Here is a 19114-nt window from a genome sequence, read left to right as displayed (position 1 = left end):
AGGTGGTTTATTTGTGTAGATTTTCACTTAATGTAAATTACTTACACAAATTCCCTGGGCGTCAAAGTCACGCTATGCCCTCCAGTCTGACAATAGGAATTTCCGAAACCTGGACTGTGAGAATCTGGAAATGTCCCCCGTACGCCAGCGAAAACACGTAAACCGCTTGGAAACTGGAGGGCAGTTGGTGTCGGGAGGATCCAAGAGGGACGGATCGCGAAGGAAAGCGACGTTTCGTGCCGCGCCCGGCGGCAGCGCGCATGGTGTGTGTCTGTGTTGCCCATCGTTAGGGCTTCGTTCTCACGGACGTGGAAGAAGCCTCCGTCTCCAGCGACATAAACGGGAAAACCAACGAGAAAGTGCTGTTACAGGTGAAAAAAAAGAGTCAGGCCGTCGTGACTGAGGTGCTTGCATTCCTGCACCCTGAGAAAAGGAGAATACGCTGGCAAATACAGAGGGTTGTCTAGCTGGGAATCAGTACATTAAAATCAATTGCTCTAGAAAACTTCATTCTGTATTACCTGGGGAGCCCCATGAAAATCCTCAGTTTAGTCGTATGCAGGACACGGTGCAGTTCCAGCCGCCTCATCTCACGGTGCGTAGATGAGAGGATATACTATAAAAATAAGGGTAACGAGGATGAATAAGTGGCTTCTCCTTGAGAACTCGGCATAGTTTATCTTGGAAAGCGGATGTGGGGAGAAGGACAGACGACCAGTCTCTCTTATCATGGTATGGAGCTGGTGAACAGGGAACAATTAGTCCTTGCACAGTAACTAAGCGATTACAGGCTTAGGGGTATCAGGCCCTGAAAGAGAGGAAGCCATGCCCCACACAGCGTGTAATTTGACCACTTATCTCAGATGTTGAAAAAATTTGACCACATAATACCTCGGGTGCTGGAAAATGCTCCTGGTTTCTAGAAGCAGACAGCGCAGTTGCTGGAAGGAGACGTCCCGTGTCGTGCCGGCGAATACCAGCTCTCTGAGGTTGGATTTATCACCGGCACTTCAGGAAGGCCGAGAATGTACCGTGCGTGTCTGGATGTCCCAAATGCCGCCCAAAAGCTGGGAATTCGAACCCGGCGTCTGGCTGCTGCTCGGTGTTAATTTCCAGGTATGGGCTGCCAGCACGGGAGGCACTGAACCTATTGTCTCCACGTCGGCACTGTGTGCCGAGCTTCACCGGCTGCTCGTCAGGGGCTTAAACCCTGGAGACAGTTCTCAGTTCTGCCAGCAGTGAAGGCTCCTGGAAACACTGAAACTCCATGCTGAGATTTTGCCAGACTTACGCATGAAGTAATTAATGTTTCATTTGCAGTGAGTTATGAAGTGGACTTAAATTCACTCCGTTATATTTGCTCCCAAGTAATTCATCCTCAGCTCTGATACCACTGTACAGTTCAAACAGATTAGGGCTATTATTTAGTAGCATGCCTTGGACACACTGTACATGCATTTTAACTGAAGATTTATTTCAATGTACACTTTTCCAGCAGAATGAAAGCAACAGGCTGATTGTTTCACACACAAAAAAAAAAGCTCACAAATCTTGCTTTCCTGCTGCATTTGAACTCTGCTTTTGTACGTGGAAAAAAAAAGAAAACTAACCCTGAATGTTTAGTTATTCTGTAACCAGGCATTTCGGGTCAAAGACACAGAAGGGATCAAAAAAGATAAGCTAAATTAAAATGCCAAGGTCAGACAAGTTCTTCCTAAGAGTACTGAAGGCAAATCCGAGGAGGAAGCAGAACACAAATCAATGTCCTATCTCCACTTTGCTTCCTAGCCAAAGACACTGAAAGTGTCTCCAAGAAGTAAATAGATCTCTCCCGTTAGAGAGTGCCAGTGTTGTCAAGGGAAATACGAAATAAAACACCCACAGCCATTGCTGAAGAGATTGCTCCTGAGCGCGTTCGCGGTCCTGTGGAGAAGGAGAGGACACGAGGGCCAACTCTAACCAGTGGGAAACTGGTTTTATTTCCATGTACGTCATGCTGAGTCCTAAGAGCATCTTGGCCAGCTGCCTGCATCCTGACACTAATTTTGGGGGGATATCGGGGGTGAAATAGGAACTGCTGTGCTGATCCACAAAGACCTATCCCTGACCCACGCCACTCCACCCCAGGGAGGCGAGCGGAGGTGGCCTGTCATCTCACTGCTGGCAGTGGGACACGGGGCTTGCAGGGGCTGCAGGGTGCCTTTGAGGGGTCTCCCATGCGAGAGGAGCTGTCGGACACCTGCTCTGCAAGCAACCCAAAGGCAGGACCGGACCCGAACAGCCACTGTGGAGCTGCAGAGCCACCCATGACTTCCCAGGGGCTGTGGGCTCTCTGTCTCCTCTGAACAGGTTTCTCCACCTGCTTTCAGAGCCTGCAGTTGAGGGAGATGTGGGTTATACCATTGCGCCCAGCTTCCACACAGCAGTTGGGGGAAATTTTTTTTTTTTAAATTAAAATATAGATACATAAAACTTGGGATGAAAAAGGACCTTCTGGGGCTTTGAATTCACCCTCCTCCAGTTACAACCACCTCTTCGCTGTGGTTACCATCTCCATCCCTCTGCTCTGAGATTGCGCTACGTGGGCCGGGCATTTTCTCTGTGCCTTTCTCAAAGGCGGTGAGCCAGAGGGTTTGGTTGTGCAGCTTGTGAGACCGCTTGCTGGCCTGTCACTGTACCCCTTCCCTGGCGATGGAAAGGTCACCAGGACACTGTAGAGAAGTGTTCCTTAGTGTGGTGGCACTTTTTAAATGGTCCAGCTTGAAATGAGGAGGAAAGATGGCACCATTTACAGTGTGGTGTGATGCCCCGGCTCAATCTGTCTCCCGCAGCAGAGGGGAGCTCTTGTTTCCCAGAGGATGCATTTCTGCGTGAGAGTTCCTATCCGATCGGTGCCAGGCTGATGCTGAGCAGTAAAACATGGCTGTCTGGGGAGTGTGCACGTCTGGTGGGTGAAGTTTCACAGGGGCGGCCAAAGGAATCTCTGAATTGGATGTGGGGTGGGATTCAAAGGATTAATCACCCTGGAACACAGCTTCAATGCCAGAGACGCTTTATTTCAAGCTGGAAAACACCGAGAGCAGGACGAAGATATGGAGACTGTGCCCATCTCCCATTAAGCTTAAGCTAATCAGTGCTAGCTGTGAGCTCTGAGCCCATGTCCAGCTTGCTTTTCATGGATCAGACAGTTGAGGGAGGGGGAATCCTGCTTTCCCAGCGTGGCTGGCACAAACATGCAGCACGTCAGGCTTGTGACGCTGCGAAGCCTCCTGGCAGTCTATTGACCTTGCCAACTGTTGCCAGTACCCGTGAAACAGGGATGGCAAAATCTCGGATGGGTGCTTTGCGCTTTGCCTGCAAAGGCAGTCACTCCTGTAAGATGCTCTGAGAGCCTCAGAATGACCATTCACTGAAAAAAAAAAAGGGGGGGGGGGCTAATCTCTGCTTTATCAGGACATGCTTCCTTTACGCAATGAGGACCGAGCCAGGCAGAGTGAACATTATCATTTCTTTTAACCCCAGGGTAACTTATTACTGAGTGTCATTCTACTGAAAGTACTCTTTTAATACTGATTATGCCAATAGCTTGAGCAAATATGCTGGAAGTTCCTACGGTTTGCTCTTTGGGAAAAGGTCGTTCACCTCATGCTGTAAATGGACCCACTAAAGAGGTGTGTTTTTTTCAGGGGCTGGAGTGAACCTCACCTGTTGGACTGGCCTTCACACATGACTCAGGAGCAGAATGAATCACAGCTCGTAGCGTACCAAGAGCAGGAGGAAAGGCAACCTTGTCGCCGTAGTAAGGCACTGACAGGCGCTGGGGGGAGACGTCTTCAGACAGCAGGGCTTAAAGAAGAAATGTAGCTTCCTCTCTGCTGGGAACTGCGTGTTTCTGGTGAGTTAGCGGAGATTAACGGACATTCCTGCTGCACTAGCTGGTGGGTTAATTTATAGCTATCTGTGAAGAAAGGCTTATTTATTTATTTCAGTTAGAAAGCCCGAATCCTTGGAAATTTCAAGCGAAGGCTGCATAACTTTTTTAAGCAGAGACTGGATGGCAAGTGAGAAGCAAGCTGGCATAACTTTCGCAAATAAACAGCCTGGAAAGCAGTCAGAGGAAAATATTTAATATAACTCAGATTTATTCTTTGACTTTTGACTTTACAAAGGTTAAAAAATAGTACAGACTGCCTTCTTGCTTTAGTATTTTAGATATTAAACATTTTTCTTGTGTTCTTTAATTGAACTTGGCCCTTTATGTACCGTTATAAACCAACCCGTCCATTCGTATCTCCGTGGTGTGCCTCTGTATATGCTATGTGAATCCCAAAGACAGGGCATCCCACTTTTATAATATATTTGGGATAACTGACACATTTTAACACAAGCAGTTAAGATAAGATAACCACCGGAGGGAGAGTCTGAATGACAAGAGAAGATTATTTTACAAAGACTGAGACATAATAAGTGCATTGTAGTGAGTATTGATCAGGGAGTCCAGAGGGATATTATCATCTTAACAGAAGCTGTGCTTGATTGTCTTTCCAGAAGACTTTTTTCCCCTGTCTTTACTTATGTCAACATAGTAAGTATCTCAAAACTTCTCATTTGCAGAGTGAGGGCACCATCTGGGTTGGTGAGCGGCCTCGAGTATTAGACCTGATAAAAACCAACACGCAGAGCACATGGTGGCTTCACAGCGCCGCGTGCTGTGCCCTGGCTGGAAAGAGTCCAAATGCAGCTGGGGACGTGCGTGGTCCTGCACCGGACATGCCAACCTTTAGAGCACCGGTCCCTCAGCTCTGCCTTGTGTGTGTGGTGGGTCTGTGGTCTCCAAGGGCTTCCATCAGGAGGAAGGATTTTGCCATTTAGGTGCTGGGATCAATATGTAGAGCAAAAAGCAGTCACTTGCCACTTGTCTGTACTTTCCTGAGATTTCACAGGATGACACCAACGTCCACAGATCCTGATTTTGAATGAGGGATTTGGGGCAGCATTGACGAGTAACTCTTTATTCATGAAATACACACAGCATACCAATTTTTCAGCTTGTGAAAATCCTTTTTTTACAAAAAGAAAAAACTTACAGAATTGTTCAGATGTAAATATAAACTCAAAATAACACAGGCAAAATGTTTCTATGAGAGGTGCTCCCTCTTGGTTCTTTCCACCTCCTTCCATACAAGCTTAAAATGCACGAGCTTTCTCTTATTTGAGTTCCCAGTGCTGTTCCCAAGCTGGGAAGCAACCTCAGAAGGGTCTGGGGTGTAGTCAAAGGGCTGGGAGACCAAAATCCACAGCTTAGAGTTGTCAAAGGCCCGGATCTGGATCTAAGGGCTCATCCCCGTCCAAGAGCAACCAGAGTGGCTGCTGAGACGTGTGGGCGAGGGAGCACTGGTGGAGACATCACCCACGCTCTCTCAGCTTGTTTGGTGGAGCAGTGCTCACCCACGCCGGGATGTGGGCAGCGAGGCAGAGCAGCTGTGCTTGCAAAGCTGGAGGAGATTGCTTTAAAAATCGCTTTTTCAAGCTGGAAGATTCAAACTCTCCACAGCATGTCCAGCCCAATTGTGGGACTCACTGTTCCCTTACTGGGGAAACTGGTGGTGCAGGCAGTGTTCTGGATCCTGCAGAGGCTCCCCGCTGGGGTAGATACGCTGGTGTGAGAACACTTTGTTTCGTAGCTTTGATGAATGAAACTTCCAAACTAGTTTGGTCAGTTTGATGTAGAAGTAAAAGATCTTTAAAATAATGGGGGTTTCCTTTCAAGTCTTTTACCTAAATTTCCTGTTAACGCACGATAAATATCCGTTCTGCTACTGTATTGTACCTGAGAAGTTCCGGTGTCCCATGGCTGCAGGAGATTTGGTGGTGCTGAAGACTTTATGAAGTAGTGAAGTACTTCTAGCAGCTTTCGAAGCATCCCTGCTGTGCGTGGCAGCTTTAGTGTGGACACCAGGAGGTGGCCCACGAGTTATGAAACACCTTAGGAGAAAATCAGCAACATGCATGTCAAATATTCCTGTTCGAGCAAATGATTAGACAGAAGCCTTGCACAGCACGTTTTAGCAGATTCGAGTGGCACATCTTATTAGGGTGTAGCAGATTTGTAACTTGATTTAATTGGCACCAGGACTTTATTTCCTCCTTTCTGAGGAGTAATCCGTGTGAATAAGCTAAAGGTTACCTGGCTGGTAAGGTAATTGGCATATCTAACTGCAGGGAGCAGCTTTACCCGTATTTTCTGAAATACGGAGTCAAAGTGGACCGCGTACTTCAGAGTCCTGTCCTCAAAGAATTGCTAACAGGTGGTTTTCTGGCAGCAGGGAGCAAGCCTGCATGCCTGGTTGGCTATAAAACGTGAACTTTGAATTGTGAAGACATTGAGAAAGGGGGGGGAAATAGAAGCAATCATTAGGTCTATAACCGATAGGACAAATGCTTCCCTGAGGAGTCAGCAGCAGCGTTGTTGACACGCCTGGCATGGTGGAACATGCTCGTGAGCAATTTTCAAGGAACAGTTTCAGCCAGTGCCAGGCCACACTGCAAAGGTGGGTTAAAAGTTGAGAGTATCAGACAGTTGTAAAAGCCTAAGTCTTCATATAATAATTAATGGCCTGTGGGGCCAGCATGTCTGAGGGACACGTGTAGTGTGGTGTCATCCACCTGCGAGAGGGTGACGGTTCAGATGAGGCCAGTGAGCAGTGGGCTGGGGAGAGCCAGCCTGACCAGCTCAAACTAACTGGCGGTGGAGAGACGGGAAAGCTCTCTGCTCGGGTCAAGTCCCTCCGAAGGAGGGTGAAGAGGTGAGTTGGACAAGCAGCAATAAAAGCTGGATTGATGCCACTGACAAATGAGGGATTAAAGGTCAAGGAGGAGCTTTCTGCTTCCCTGAAGGATGGGAGATACCTTTGTCTCAATGGAAAGCCAGCTTTTCCTCTTCTTGGAACTGAGCCATCCACTTCCTCCTCTCCACGCCCTGATTCTGCCATCCGTGGACTGGCAGCAGGTAGTCACTGTCCACAAAGTACGTATTCACTACGGATCGTGGCAAGGGAGCAAGGAGGGAAGCAGAGAGGTCAGTTGGGGAAGGGCTGGCTCTCAGCAGCCGAGCTCGCATCTGCACGGGGTCACCTAGGCAATGAGTCCAAGCCCAGGCAGCAGACCCTGTGCCAGACCCACTCTGCAGTCACCTCAGTGGCTCCCAGGATGTCTGCACCCTGTCCTGGCAGCTCAGATTCCGTCCACAGAAGAAAACAGATGCCACCGCTGCAGGGGTGCATCAGGTCCCCTCTGAATACTCAGCTGGAGCAGGGAAGGGGAATCAGCATGAGCACAGAGCCATATAAAAGATCACCACTTCTACTTGTGCTTTTGTCTCCCTTCATCTGCTGTGGACAGCAGAGGGGAAATGTGCTGGGCTGCTGTCTCCAGTCCCTCTGAGCAATAATTCATGTAACTTCAGGGCTCCCACTGTTAAACCAGTGGCACCGTCCAGTGGGAACTCGCAGAGGAAGCTTTGAGGTTATCCCTCACCTCTTGTCTCTCTCTCTTTCCCAGACGTCTGCACACTGAAGAAAGACTGGTCAAGGTGTGATCCATCCCAGCTGCACATATAAACATGAAGTTCTTCTGGATAATCCCATTTATCCTGCTGCAAGGTAGAGTCTTGGCTTAGGGGATAATGGTGTGGGTGAAGCAGGTCGCACGTGCTGAGGCTGTGCCTCTTCACAGGCTTTCGGGCACGCCAGACTCAGCAGGGGTTACAACAAGGCGTTGTCTGCAGGGTGGGCTCGCAGGAGCTGGATGAACACGTGCAAGAGTCTCCAGCATTGGTGTACGACCTTGTGGGTGCCTCACTGGCTGAGGGCAAACACATACAGATAGTATTATGGCAAAGGCATGCGTTAAAGACCTTAACTTTCTGGAAGTATGGTTCCTTCCTCTCCATGGGCCCGTTTTCCTCAGCATACACCAGCAGCAGCCTGGCTCAGCCGTGCGGAAAGTTGCACCCTAAGCCTGTGCTTACAGCACAGTTGCAATCTCTTTCACACCGAGGAAGACACCTGACTTGCAGAGATTTGGTTTTTCTAAATCCACTGTCCATGTCTCTTGGGACTGTCTGCACCTCCACTGTGCAGAGGGATGTTCCTACTGACATTTCAAGGTTAGACAGCAGAACTGGAAAGACCTGAGCCTCAAGCCCTTCCCCCTCTGGTTCCCCAGAAACAGAGACGTTGGAGACAGTTCCTGGTTCCTGCAGCTGGAGCAGGACTTCAGGGTGTCTGTCCCCAGAGAGAAAGCAGAAGCCAGCAGTGAGGCTCACCAGAGGGTCTGAGCCTCCTCTGCCTTTTGGAACAAGCCAAGAGAGCAACCTCCCACCTCCCAGCCACAGCAGGAAGGGGGTGAGCGTGGGCCAGGCTGCGCGGCGCGGTGGGCTGGCACCAGCCGGCACACCAAGGGGCCCAGCAAAGCTCAGATCTCGGAGAGGAGCTTACTGTCACCTCTGGGGAACAGCTGCAGACAGAGCCACAAACAGAGCTCGGCACCAGTCACAAGGGCAAGTCTAGCATGACCAGGACGTGCTTGAGCCATGTTTGCTGAGCAGCGTGCGTTAGGGAGAGCTCAGCTGCGAGCCCAGCAGCCCTGGCAGAGAGAAGCTGGACTGGAGGCAGTCTGCCTACGGAATGCCTTTTGCCCTACGCTGATTTCCCAGAACTGGGTGTCGTTCCCATCTGCCCCGTACGCTCTGTCTGCGTATATGTCCTATGCTTAGGAGATGGCCACACTCACATGCTGGTTTCTTTGCAGACACTGAAGCTTTTCTGATGAAAAACGCTGAAGTCAAGCTGTGTTTACAAGCCAGCCCAATGAATGGGAATGTATTGCTGGAGGACTGTAATCCGGCCTCGGATTTCCAGGACTGGTCTTGGCAAGGCGATTCTTTGATGAATCGCGGCACCGAGAGCTGCCTCTCCGTGGTGGGGGCCGACAGCGTGCAGACAAGTGTCTGCGGCAGCGCGGGCTCCACGAGCTGGAACTGCTCGAATTCACTGCTCTCTCCTCGGGGCAGCAGCCAGGGCTACCTGGTGGCCAACAAGAAAGGAGTCGCTCTCAGTGACGTGAGAGGCCTCAAGGCCCAGTGGCAAGATGTTGCAGACAGGAGCGTGTGCGAGGGGAAGGCAGGTAAGTGCCACGCGCCCGGGGACCAGCAGTACGCACACACGCTGCTGGGGAACGGGGAAAGGCACAGTGGGTGACCCGGGGTCCTTCCAGACCTGGGTGCCCCACGGTAACGGGATCTGCAGCAGGAGCCAGAAACGCTCTCCACTTGTTGGTGCGTGAGATAAGGCTTGTGCCCTCGGAGCTGCATCCTGCCTGCTTGGAGAGGTGTATTGGGCATCCTGGGAGCCAAGGGGGAGGCCATTTCAATACTGCAAGCACTGCAGTGAGCAGCCATTGCATCTTTCTGCTCTTTTCCTCCACAGCCAAGGCCGAGCAGGACAGGTACTTCCTCGCAGCCCTTACCAGCTCGGACGGGTATGACCACAGAGCAGGCAACGCGACCATCGCGCTGGGTATAGATCAAGAAGAGCTGGAGCAGCTGCTCTGGTTTTTCCGCAGAGAAGACCGTAAGTGCCATTGCCGTTCCGGGGCTGAGAGCTGGAACAGAGCTGCACAGTCCTTGGCTGTTAACCCTCCTGCCTAGTGGAGATGCCCGAGGGAATTACCCGAGGAGATGATTTACCCCAGAGATATAAACCCTCGCTCTCAGCTCCAGAAGGAGCAGGCCGTGAGTGAAGACAGGCATGAGGCTTTGCTGAGATAGTGTCTCCTCCCGGAGCGGGGTTCAACCTCTTTGCAGGCATAGCCTGCCGAGAGGGCAAAGGTCTGGGATGAGCAGTGGCTTTGGCAGGGTGGAGGGAGTGGGTCGATAGGAGCAGGTCAGCGCTCCGAGGATCAACTTCAAAGCCACAAAAATCAAGGACGGAGAGTCCGCTGCCATCTGTGCCGCACACCCCAGCCGGTGTTCGGAGGCAAAATCTACCTGCCTGAGCGTGGCGGTGGCAGGAAGGCTGCGGAGCGGAGGGGCCCTGCTGGCAGTGCTCACGGTGGGGTGCTGCAGCGCTCAGCCGTGCTCCCACCCTGGGGCGCAGCCGCTCACAGCTCTCGGGCAAGGTTGAAAAGCGAGGGAGATGTGGTCAGCGTGTGAGAGACAGAGCCCGAGGCGGGGGGCTTTGGCGGCAGAAAGCAGTTGTGTAAGCCTCCTGCCCAGGGAGGGAGAGTTGCCTGAGGTTTTCCCCAAAAATGTGGCCTGGGTGCTCTGCTCTGGGTGCTGAGCTGGACGCCAGAACCTCTGCCCTCATCCTGCAGCTGAGCCACGGCACTCTGAGCTTGGGGATCCTCAGAAAACGCCAGGCCGGGCTCTGCGGGCCACCCTGCTCTGTGCACACTAACGCTGCCTTTCCGTGCTTTCCCCCAGCATCAGCATGGAATTACTCCATCCTCGCGCTTTCCTTCGTGGCCATGATTTTGGGCCTTCTCCTCCTGGGCATTAATGTTTCGCGGAACAGGTGAGTCAGGAAAATGTGGGGGTCTTTTGGTGTGTGGTGTGTGCTGAGCCCCGCCCCAGGCAGCCCGACGTGGGTTTGGCAGGGCGTGCTGAGATGCAGGGCAGGAAGAAGCCCTGAGGGATGGGGAGAAGAGCAAAGACAAACTCCTTTGAACCCTGCTTCATTGTAAAACCTTCCCTGACTCCCTGCTCTCCTCGTGTGTCACTCGGATGAGCCATTTCACTTCTCTGGGCTCTGGATCCCCACCAGTAAATCCCAGCCTGCCTGGACGCGGTCTGGGTGACCCTGCTTCGGCAGGGGGTTGGACTGGGTGACCCACAGAGGTCCCTTGCAACCCGAACGTTCTGTGATTCTGTGATTCTGTAAACGTGCGCAGCGTGAGGTGCTCTCCCACAAGTACAGGTCTCTGGGGCAGGACTGCCCAGCCTTTCCCCGTCTGCGTCCCCACCACGTTCCCCTGGGCTGTGCTGCCGCGCAACAACCCTGCAGCTGAGGAGCAACTTGCTGTCTTCTACAGCAAGAAAACTTACAGCTGGGTCTGAGCTTTCAGCTTAAAATGAGAGGAAAAGAGCTAATGTCACCAGTCTGCTGTGCTCTCGTTTTACCCCATGCGTCAGTACAGGCTTGGGGTGGACCTGCTGGAGAGCAGCTCTGTGGAAAGGGACCTGGGTGTCCTGGTGGACGACGGGTTAACCATGAGCCAGCAGCGTGCCCTGGCTGCCAAGAAAGCCAATGGGATCCTGGGGTGCATTAGGAGCAGTGTGGGCAGCAGGACGAGGGAGGTTCTCCTTCCCCTCTACACTGCCCTGGTGAGGCCTCATCTGCAGTGCTGGGCTCCCCAGTTCCAGAAAGATGAGGAGCTACTGGAGAGTGTCCAGCGGAGGGCTACAAGGATGAGGAGGGGACTGGAGCATCTCTCCTACGAGGAGAGGTTGAGGGAACTGGGCTTGTTCAGCCTGAAGAAGAGAAGGCTGGGAGGGGACCTTAGAAATGCCTCTAAATATCTGCAGGGTGGGGGTCAGGAGGACGGGGCCAGACTCTTTTCAGTGGTGCCCAGTGACAGGACAAGGGGCAATGGGCACAAACTGAAGCAGAGGAAGTTCCGTCTGAACATGAGGAAGAACTTCTTCCCTCTGAGGCTGACGGAGCCCTGGCCCAGGCTGCCCAGGGAGGCTGTGGAGTCTCCTTCTCTGGAGATATTCCAGCCCTGCCTGGACACGGTGCTGTGCAGCCTGCTCTGGGTGACCCTGCTTCGGCAGGGGGTTGGGCTGGGTGACCCACAGAGGTCCCTCCCATCCCCTGCCACGCTGGGATCCTGTGTGATTCTGTAACGGCGGCTTGCTGGGTGTTTCTGCCCGGCTTCGGGCGATGCCGCGTGCCATGTGTGCTCCAAGCGGAAGCCCCGCGGCTCTGCGTACTGCAAGACTCCAGACCACTCGCGTGACGCAGCGCAGCCTGCGGGGTCTGCCCGTGAGCAGCCGCTGTGTTCCCGGGGCCAAGGTGGGCGCAGATGGGTGCAGCCGTCGCCCCCGACGCGGGCTGGGCTCGCTGCTTCACGCCGCGTTTCCGTTTGATGCCTTCCCTGCAGGAAAAGGAAGATCCAGATGCAGAGGGAAGCAGCGCAGACGGCCCAGCAGGCCGAGCTGGAAGCCAAGCAAGCCCTGGTGCCTCTGCAGGAACGCAGCCCGGCCGAACTGCGGAAGGAGGAGCCGGCACCCCAGGATCAGAAGTCAGGAGAAGTGACGGTCCAGTGGAAGGACGGGACCGTCACGTCCCTGTACACGGAGGGGTCTGAGGACGCCTCGTAACGGCAGCTGAAATCATCCCATGTAGGCCCTAAGGAATGTATGTGAATGGCTCAGTTCATAGTGATGTAAGTTTAAAAATGCAGTTTAGCTGGGGGAAACAAAAGAGAGGGGGAAAAAAAAAAAGGCAAGCAGCGAAGCTGCACCAGTAGGAGTGGTTCTGGACTGGAGGCAAACCCATGCCTCCCCCGGTTCGGCTCCCGGCCACCTGGTCTTGGCCTGCTGTGCTCGGCTGCCGTCGGCCTGCTCTCCTGCGCCGGCTTCTTCCCCTCCCTCAGGTGCCGTCTGCCTCCTCCACAAATGGTGGGAGCCGGGCCGAGCCGGGCCGGGACAGGACGGGACGGGCGGCTGTTCCTGCGGCCAGCCAGGGAACGCGCCGTGAAATCCCGGCAGGAAACCCCACGCTGAAGTAGAGACGCTTTTGTTCTTTTCAGAAGTCGTCTTTATTAAAATATTTTCCAAAGTGATTGCTTGAAGTCCCATATTGCATCTCTCTATCAGTAAGGTCATATATATATATGTATGTATGTATATATGTACAAATATACACGTGGATATTTCAGTCTGCAGAGTAACTGCAGCTCCAGGGAGAGGCAGAACCTTTAACCGGACACAGCAAATGAAACCCAACACACAGCCCTTGGCCCTGCCCTGGGCACAGGCAGAGCCTCGTCGGCGTCGGGATTCGCTTCGCGCCCTTCGCCGGGCACTTGCAGAAGCCGTGAAATAATTTAAGACGTTTTAGGAAACACATCAGGCTTTTAAACAAGGGCTTTTCAGAGCGCGTCCTCGCCGGTGAAGCATCTCTCCTTGCAAAGCCTTTGGAAAGGAACACTACAGTGTAAAAAGTTGGTTAAAAACCCAGCTATTTTGGTCTGACCTCTTTCGATGGATGGGAATCAGTTTCAGGACACCTGAGCCCTTTGGTCGGCTGAAAGGGAATCTGCTCCTTCCTCCTCGGGGTTAGAACAACGTGAAAATTCCTCCTACTTATTGCTCGGTCAGGGGACCCGTGAGACGAGCGAGGCGGGTGCCTCCGTGCTTCATTAATGATTAATTCCCCCTCCCTGGGCTCCCATCGCTGTGCGCTGGGTGCCCAAGCCGGCTGGGGGGCCCTGGGGATGCCCCTCACCCTCGCGGTGGTGCCCCCAGCTCCGGCCGCTCCGGGAACTGCCCGGACCCACACGGAAAGCCGGGCTGGCCCCGGTGCCGGCAGCAGGACGGGGCGCAAACGCCGCGGCAGTGCTCGGCGGGGCGGGGGCAGGTGGAGCGATGGCAGGGCCGATTTCGGGCTCTCGGCACCCCGTCTGCTCCCCAAATTGCTTTGCCCCGGCGCAGAGACCGGGGCCGCGTCCGCCACCGCGAGCCCGTCATGGGGGTCTCAGCCCCTCGCATCCTAAAATATCTTGAAACCTTTCAGCAGGGTGAGCGTGGGAGCCTTCCTCTTGCTCTGGGCCCGCGAGGACTTGACGGTGACCAGCTTGGCCTGGGCCACCGAGGGGATCTCCTTGTAGCTGACAGTGGAGAGGGTGTCGAGGGTGCAGGCGGCCAAGCCGTGGCGTGCGGGCAGGGCGAGCGGCGTGGCCGCCAGCGGGCAGGGACGCTCCTCGGTGATGAAGAGCGGCTGGACGGGCAGGCTCCCCTCCGCCCGGCGCCGCACCTCCCGCACGGCTTCGTGGAAGACGTGCCGCACCCCGGCGAAGTCCTGGCACGCCGACACCTCGTAGAAGAGGCACCCGAACCTGCTCGCCAGCGACATCCCTTCGGCTGCCGGCACCTGCCTGGCCAGAGCGGAGGGGACGGTGCAGCATCCCTCGGGAGCGACGGACCCTCCGTCCCACGCCTGCTCCCCGGCGAGCACCGGGCAGCGCCCGCTCGTCCCCGCTCCTGGGACGAGCAGGGGACGCGAGTCCAAAAGGTTTTCCCCTTTCCTGAAATCCCCGGGTGAGGGGCTGCGTGGGTGAGCGGGGAGGAGACGGGGCAGGACCTGGCTGTGGGGAGGGGAAGCCGCCGAGCTTGGGGGGGTTAAGCAAGGCGTGTGACTCCAGGGCCCGTGGGACCAACGCTCGGCGTGGCCCTGGAGCGGCACAAAAGGCCAGAAAAACACAGCGGGGACATCCAGTCCTGGCAGCGGGGACGGGGCGAGACAGGGCTCCAGGGAAAGGGCACGGCCAGGGAGGAGCGAGGAGCTGGAGCAGGCTCAAGCCTGGGGATGGCGACGCTGCCTCGCCACGCAGCCGAAAAAAACCCCGCTGAAAACACCGACGGGCTCAAAATAAACACATCATCTCCCAGGCAGGGAGCAGAAACCCCGGAGATGTGGGAGGAGGTGGCAAACACCAACAGGGGTGGAAAGAACCACCAAAAAAAATCAGATTTGGGTTCTGCGTCCCAGCTGGAGGGATGGGGGGGGAAATCTGTCAGCTCTCCCCCACCGTGAGAAGACAGCCTCGCCCCGCGCCCGATACCTGTACTGCTCCATGTCCAGCTTGTTGCCCAGCAGGAGCACGGGGCAGCGGCGCTGGCAGCCCCTCGCGCGCAGGGCGAGGACCTCCAGGTAGCTCTGGCAGCCCTCGAAGCTCTTCCGATCGTCGATGCTGTAGACGACGAGGAAGGCGCTGGCCCAGCGCAGGTAACGCTCGCAGTTCCCGGGGCCGTCCTGGGGGTGAGAGTTGCGGCTGAGCTGCGGCCCGGCCGTGGTCCAGCCACGTCACGCCGTGCGCGTGGCACCAGCAGTGCCCCAGTGCCTCACCTGGTCCGCGGTGTCCATCACCTTCAGCAGCACGGGCTGCTGGTCCACCAGCTCCTCCGAGGCGTAGGTGTCCTCTGCAAGGAGAAGGGTGGTTGGGAGGACGGGCTGGGGCGTCCCGTCTTCTCCAAAGCCAAGCAAAGCCCTGGATGCTTGGGACGCTGTGGGAAAAGCTCATCTCCTGATGAGGAGCGTCCTCCACTGGCGCCTCCCACCTCGCTCCGTCCTGAGACAACGTTATTTGGGGGGCTGGTGGTGAGGCCACGGGGCGAGCCCAGCTGGGAGCAGCCGTTTCCCCCCACGTGCCACAAGCGTGGGCTCCCGTGGGAGAAGGAGGAGGGGAAGGAGCCCGGCATGGCCATCGCTGCGCCCGAGCCTCAGCCCTTATCTAAAAGCCACGACCGAGCGAGATAAAGCGAGCCGGGGGCTCGACACCGGGGCCGTTCCCCAATAAATCAGGCACCAGGAGCACCCCTCTCTTTCGGAGGGAGGGCGGGCAGGGAGAGCCACTGAGCCGTTCCCCCGGGGAGAACGATGTCTTCTCCCAGCCGGGTCCTAACGGATGTGTTTCAAAAAGGTTTTGACGTGGGAAGATGAAACCACTTTCCCAAAAAAGATCTGAGGAGGAAAGGATTTATCCTGCTTTCCTAAGAGTCGCTGAGTTATTAGGGGCTGGAGTCAGTTCCTGGACAAGGTCCATATCTCCCTAACGTCCCCAATAAATCATTTACGGCTCTTCCCCGCGCCCTGGAGTCAGGCCTAGGAAAATAGTTATTAATTACTCAAACGAGTGGAAAAAAAAAAAATGCCCAGAATGGCTCACTGCAAAGCGCAGCCCCTGGGGCCGCTGGCTGTGCGGCCCCCGCTCGCTGCCCCAGCCCTGCCCCTGCCCCGCGCCCCAGGAGCGAGCAGGAGTGGTCCCCAAGAGATGCTCCCCAAGGAACCCCGAGAATTCGGCTTTCAGCTTCTTCGGGGCGACGCGGGGAGCTGACAGTCTCCCGTGGGAGACGCCCGCGGAGAGAGCACTGCTGTCACCTCCGTTTGTACGGGCGGCTTTGGGTCAAATCCAGCCCTTCCGCTGTTTTTCATCTCATTTTGAGTGGTGGTTTTTTTTTCCCCCCCCCTTAAATGCCGTATTCGTGGGAAACGCGGGAGACGGGAAGGATGCTCCGTGGAGGACAACCTGGGGGGAAACACCCGCGGAGGAAGCGTCTTACCCAGGTTCGGATCATATTCGCTGATGAACCTCTTGGTTAGAAACTTCACGGTCAGGGCTGCAGGAGGTGGAAGAGGCGGGTGAGGCGGGCGGCCCCCCACGGCACCGGCCCCCCGACACCCGGCCGTCCCCGCGGCACCCGTCTCACCTGACTTGCCGGCCCCTCGGCACCCCAGGATGGCCACGTTGCACTCGGCGAGGGGGCTCTGGGGCGGCCGCTCGCCGCCAGCTCGGGGTTTGCCGAACATCGAGGACATCCTCGGTCCTGCGGGAGAGAGCGAGGGGACATGGGGCACCCGCCAGGGGTGGGATGGGGACGCTCCCGCCAACCAGCCTGGGGAGAGGGGGCTCGGTGGCACCGCGGAGGGGGGACCCGCTCTCCTCCATCCCCGTCCTGCAGCCGGGGCGGTCAGCATCCCCATCCCACGCTGGCAGCCAGCAGCCCACCCAAGCAGAGAGATGGACAACCCTCCCCCAAGTCCCTCCAGCCACCCTTCGCACCCCAGAGAGAGCAGAGAAGGGCGGCCTCCCACCTTCGAACGCGCCGCCGGAGGAGACGCGGGGCTCGCCGGGGTGCGCGGGGGCTGCCGATGAATGAGGCAGGCGGAGGCGAGCGCAGCTCCCGCCGCTCGGGCCCCGGCCAAACTCCTTGTAAGGAAAGCTGCCGCGCTGGCGCCGGGCTGGACACGCTGTCCCGGCCGCCCCGAGGAGGGTCCCCCCGGCAGGGCCCCATCCGAGCTCCCAGGGCTTCGAGCTGGGACCCCCGACCCCAAAACCTGCTGTGGCTGCGCTCGGCGGCCACCTGGCCGTGTGCCGGCCCCTCGCCGAGCTCCCAGCGAGCGAAGCCCCGGTCCTGCTCCCCTGGCTGAGGCCGGCACACTCATCACACCTCCCGCCCGCAGCAGCGACGCTGCCGGCACAGCCACCCCCCTGCCCACCGCTTGCCCAGCCCCGTTCCAGCACCGACACCGTCTGCTGCCGGCAGAGACTTCGCAGGGGTAAAAAAACCATCTTTTTCCACCCAAAAGGTGCGATCTCGAGGCAGAAAAAGGGAGCACGAGGAGTACTCACCGCCGCTGCCCGCACCGAGCCATCAGCCGGCACCCAGTGGGCTCGGAGCCCGAGTAGGTGGCGGAGGCTGAAGTCAGCGTTGTCATGGCGATCGCAGAGCCATTTGGGATGGGGCTCAGCGCCCGGGACCGCAGGATCCGGCCCCTGGGCCGGCCCCGAGGGGTTTCTGCGGGGGGCCCGTCGGCAGGGCTGGGGGCTCGGGCTGCTCGGCGGCCGTGCGGGGCTGCCGCGCCGCTGGGATTATTGCCCGTTAACGCAGGGAGGATATTTTTAAACCCTCCCAAAAATAGTCGGGGAGCATGGAAGTCCCCGCGAGCCCCGGGGATGGGGAGGACGGTGAGGATGGGGAGGATGGGGATCGCTCCCCTGCAGGAAGCAGAGCCCCTCTGGGGACCCCCAGAACCCCTTTGGACACAGCTCAAGGACGCTTAAAAGTAACCCGAGCTAAACGTGGCATCTTAAGCTGGGTACCCGTAGGGCTCAGTGACAGTGACACCAGCACGCAGCGCTCGCCTTCTCACAGAATCACAGAATGGTCGGGGTTGGCAGGGACCTCTGTGGGTCCCCCAGCCCAACCCCCTGCCCAAGCAGGGTCACCCAGAGCAGGCTGCACAGCACCGTGTCCAGGCGGGGCTGGAATATCTCCAGAGAAGGAGACTCCGGGAGTTTTTTAGGGAGCCTGCTGGGGCCGCGATCCCGGGGCGGTGGCTTTGCTCTCAGGCGGTGCCCCGGGAGCTCCCAGCTGCTGGGATGAGGGGCTGAGGAGGGAGGGAAAAATATACCTTTGGCAAGGCGGATTAAATGATGCGTCTTTATGCTGCTTGCATTAAATTATGCATCAAAAATAAAGACCAGCCCCAGGGACTGCGGTCCCTGTTGCCAGCCCTGCTCCGCACCCCACCGCAGAGGTGAAATGGGATTTCTCGCCGTAGAAAGCTGTGAGCAGCACACAAACGAGCGACGTGCCACAATTAGCACTTTTCTTCACCGTCAATCTCTACATGAGTCGGGGCGGGGGGTGTTTCTGCCCACGGCCGGGCGTTACGGGGGAGCGGGTCAAGCTCTCCAAAAAAGGGGACCTTTTCAGAGAGAAGGGGCTTGCTGCACTTCACGCTTCTCGCCCCGAGGTCCCAGATGAAGCCCAGGCTGGGTCATGGCTCCTTGCGCCGGGGATCGGACGCTGCCCGGGTTGCTCCGTGCCTCCTGCCTGGGGAAGGTCGCGAAGCAAACGGCCCCTGTCAAGGTCTCTCCCTGCCCGTGGCCCCGCTCGGGGGACGACAAAGCGGCTTTCCCACGGCCGGGCCGGGGGGCACCGAGATTTGCTGACGCCAGGTACCTCCCTGCGGCTGTAAATCCAAGTTTTATAATGGAAAATAAACCGCATAGCAACGTCCCCCTCCCCGGGTGGGGACCAGCCCGTCAGGGCATCACAAGGAGGATGCCCGAGAGCGGGGAAGAGCAAAACCTGTCCCGTCTACAAGGGCTACGAGGATGATGAGGGGATTGGAACATCTCTCCTATGAAGAGAGGCTGAGGGAGCTGGGCTTGTTCAGCCTGGAGAAGAGAAGGCTGCGAGGGGACCTTAGAAGTGCCTCTAAATATCTGCAGGGTGGGGGTCAGGAGGACGGGGCCAGACTCTTTGCAGTGGTGCTCAGCGACAGGACAAGGGGCAATGGGCACAAACTGAAGCAGAGGAAGC

General features: G+C 56.4%; 2 protein-coding genes and 1 long non-coding RNA gene across 4 annotated transcripts; 1 reads left to right on the top strand and 2 right to left on the bottom strand.

Annotated features, from left to right (window-relative positions):
- Positions 1-60: 60 nt before the first annotated feature.
- LOC142362608 (uncharacterized) lies at positions 61-1079 on the bottom strand. Its single transcript, XR_012765187.1, has 3 exons — positions 892-1079; positions 522-616; positions 61-362 (listed from the first exon to the last, which is right to left on the bottom strand). It is a non-coding gene; the product is annotated as an uncharacterized LOC142362608 (long non-coding RNA).
- Positions 1080-3617: 2538 nt separating this feature from the next.
- Positions 3618-12846, top strand: SLC51B (SLC51 subunit beta). Its single transcript, XM_075432280.1, has 6 exons — positions 3618-3895; positions 7561-7661; positions 8812-9186; positions 9489-9632; positions 10484-10574; positions 12163-12846. The coding sequence occupies exons 2-6, from the start codon at positions 7622-7624 to the stop codon at positions 12380-12382; spliced, it is 870 nt and encodes a 289-aa protein (XP_075288395.1). The 5' UTR covers positions 3618-3895; positions 7561-7621; the 3' UTR covers positions 12383-12846.
- A 24-nt stretch (positions 12847-12870) lies between these two features.
- RASL12 (RAS like family 12) lies at positions 12871-17690 on the bottom strand. 2 transcript variants are annotated; one of them, XM_075432281.1, is made up of 6 exons: positions 17416-17690; positions 16493-16609; positions 16346-16402; positions 15132-15205; positions 14848-15038; positions 12871-14160 (listed from the first exon to the last, which is right to left on the bottom strand). In XM_075432281.1, exons 2-6 carry the CDS (start codon positions 16599-16601, stop codon positions 13776-13778), a joined length of 816 nt encoding a protein of 271 aa, XP_075288396.1. In that variant the 5' UTR covers positions 16602-16609; positions 17416-17690; the 3' UTR covers positions 12871-13775. The 2 variants fall into 2 exon arrangements, with proteins under 2 accessions (XP_075288396.1, XP_075288397.1); XM_075432282.1 differs by lacking the exon at positions 17416-17690 and adding an exon at positions 16878-17198.
- Between the last annotated feature and the right edge of the window lie 1424 nt (positions 17691-19114).

The sequence above is a fragment of the Opisthocomus hoazin genome, chromosome 10 (assembly GCF_030867145.1).
Source record: "Opisthocomus hoazin isolate bOpiHoa1 chromosome 10, bOpiHoa1.hap1, whole genome shotgun sequence".
Lineage (NCBI taxonomy): Eukaryota > Metazoa > Chordata > Aves > Opisthocomiformes > Opisthocomidae > Opisthocomus > Opisthocomus hoazin.
Note: the sequence above shows the minus strand (reverse complement) of the source record. Positions and strands in the feature narration are given on the sequence as shown.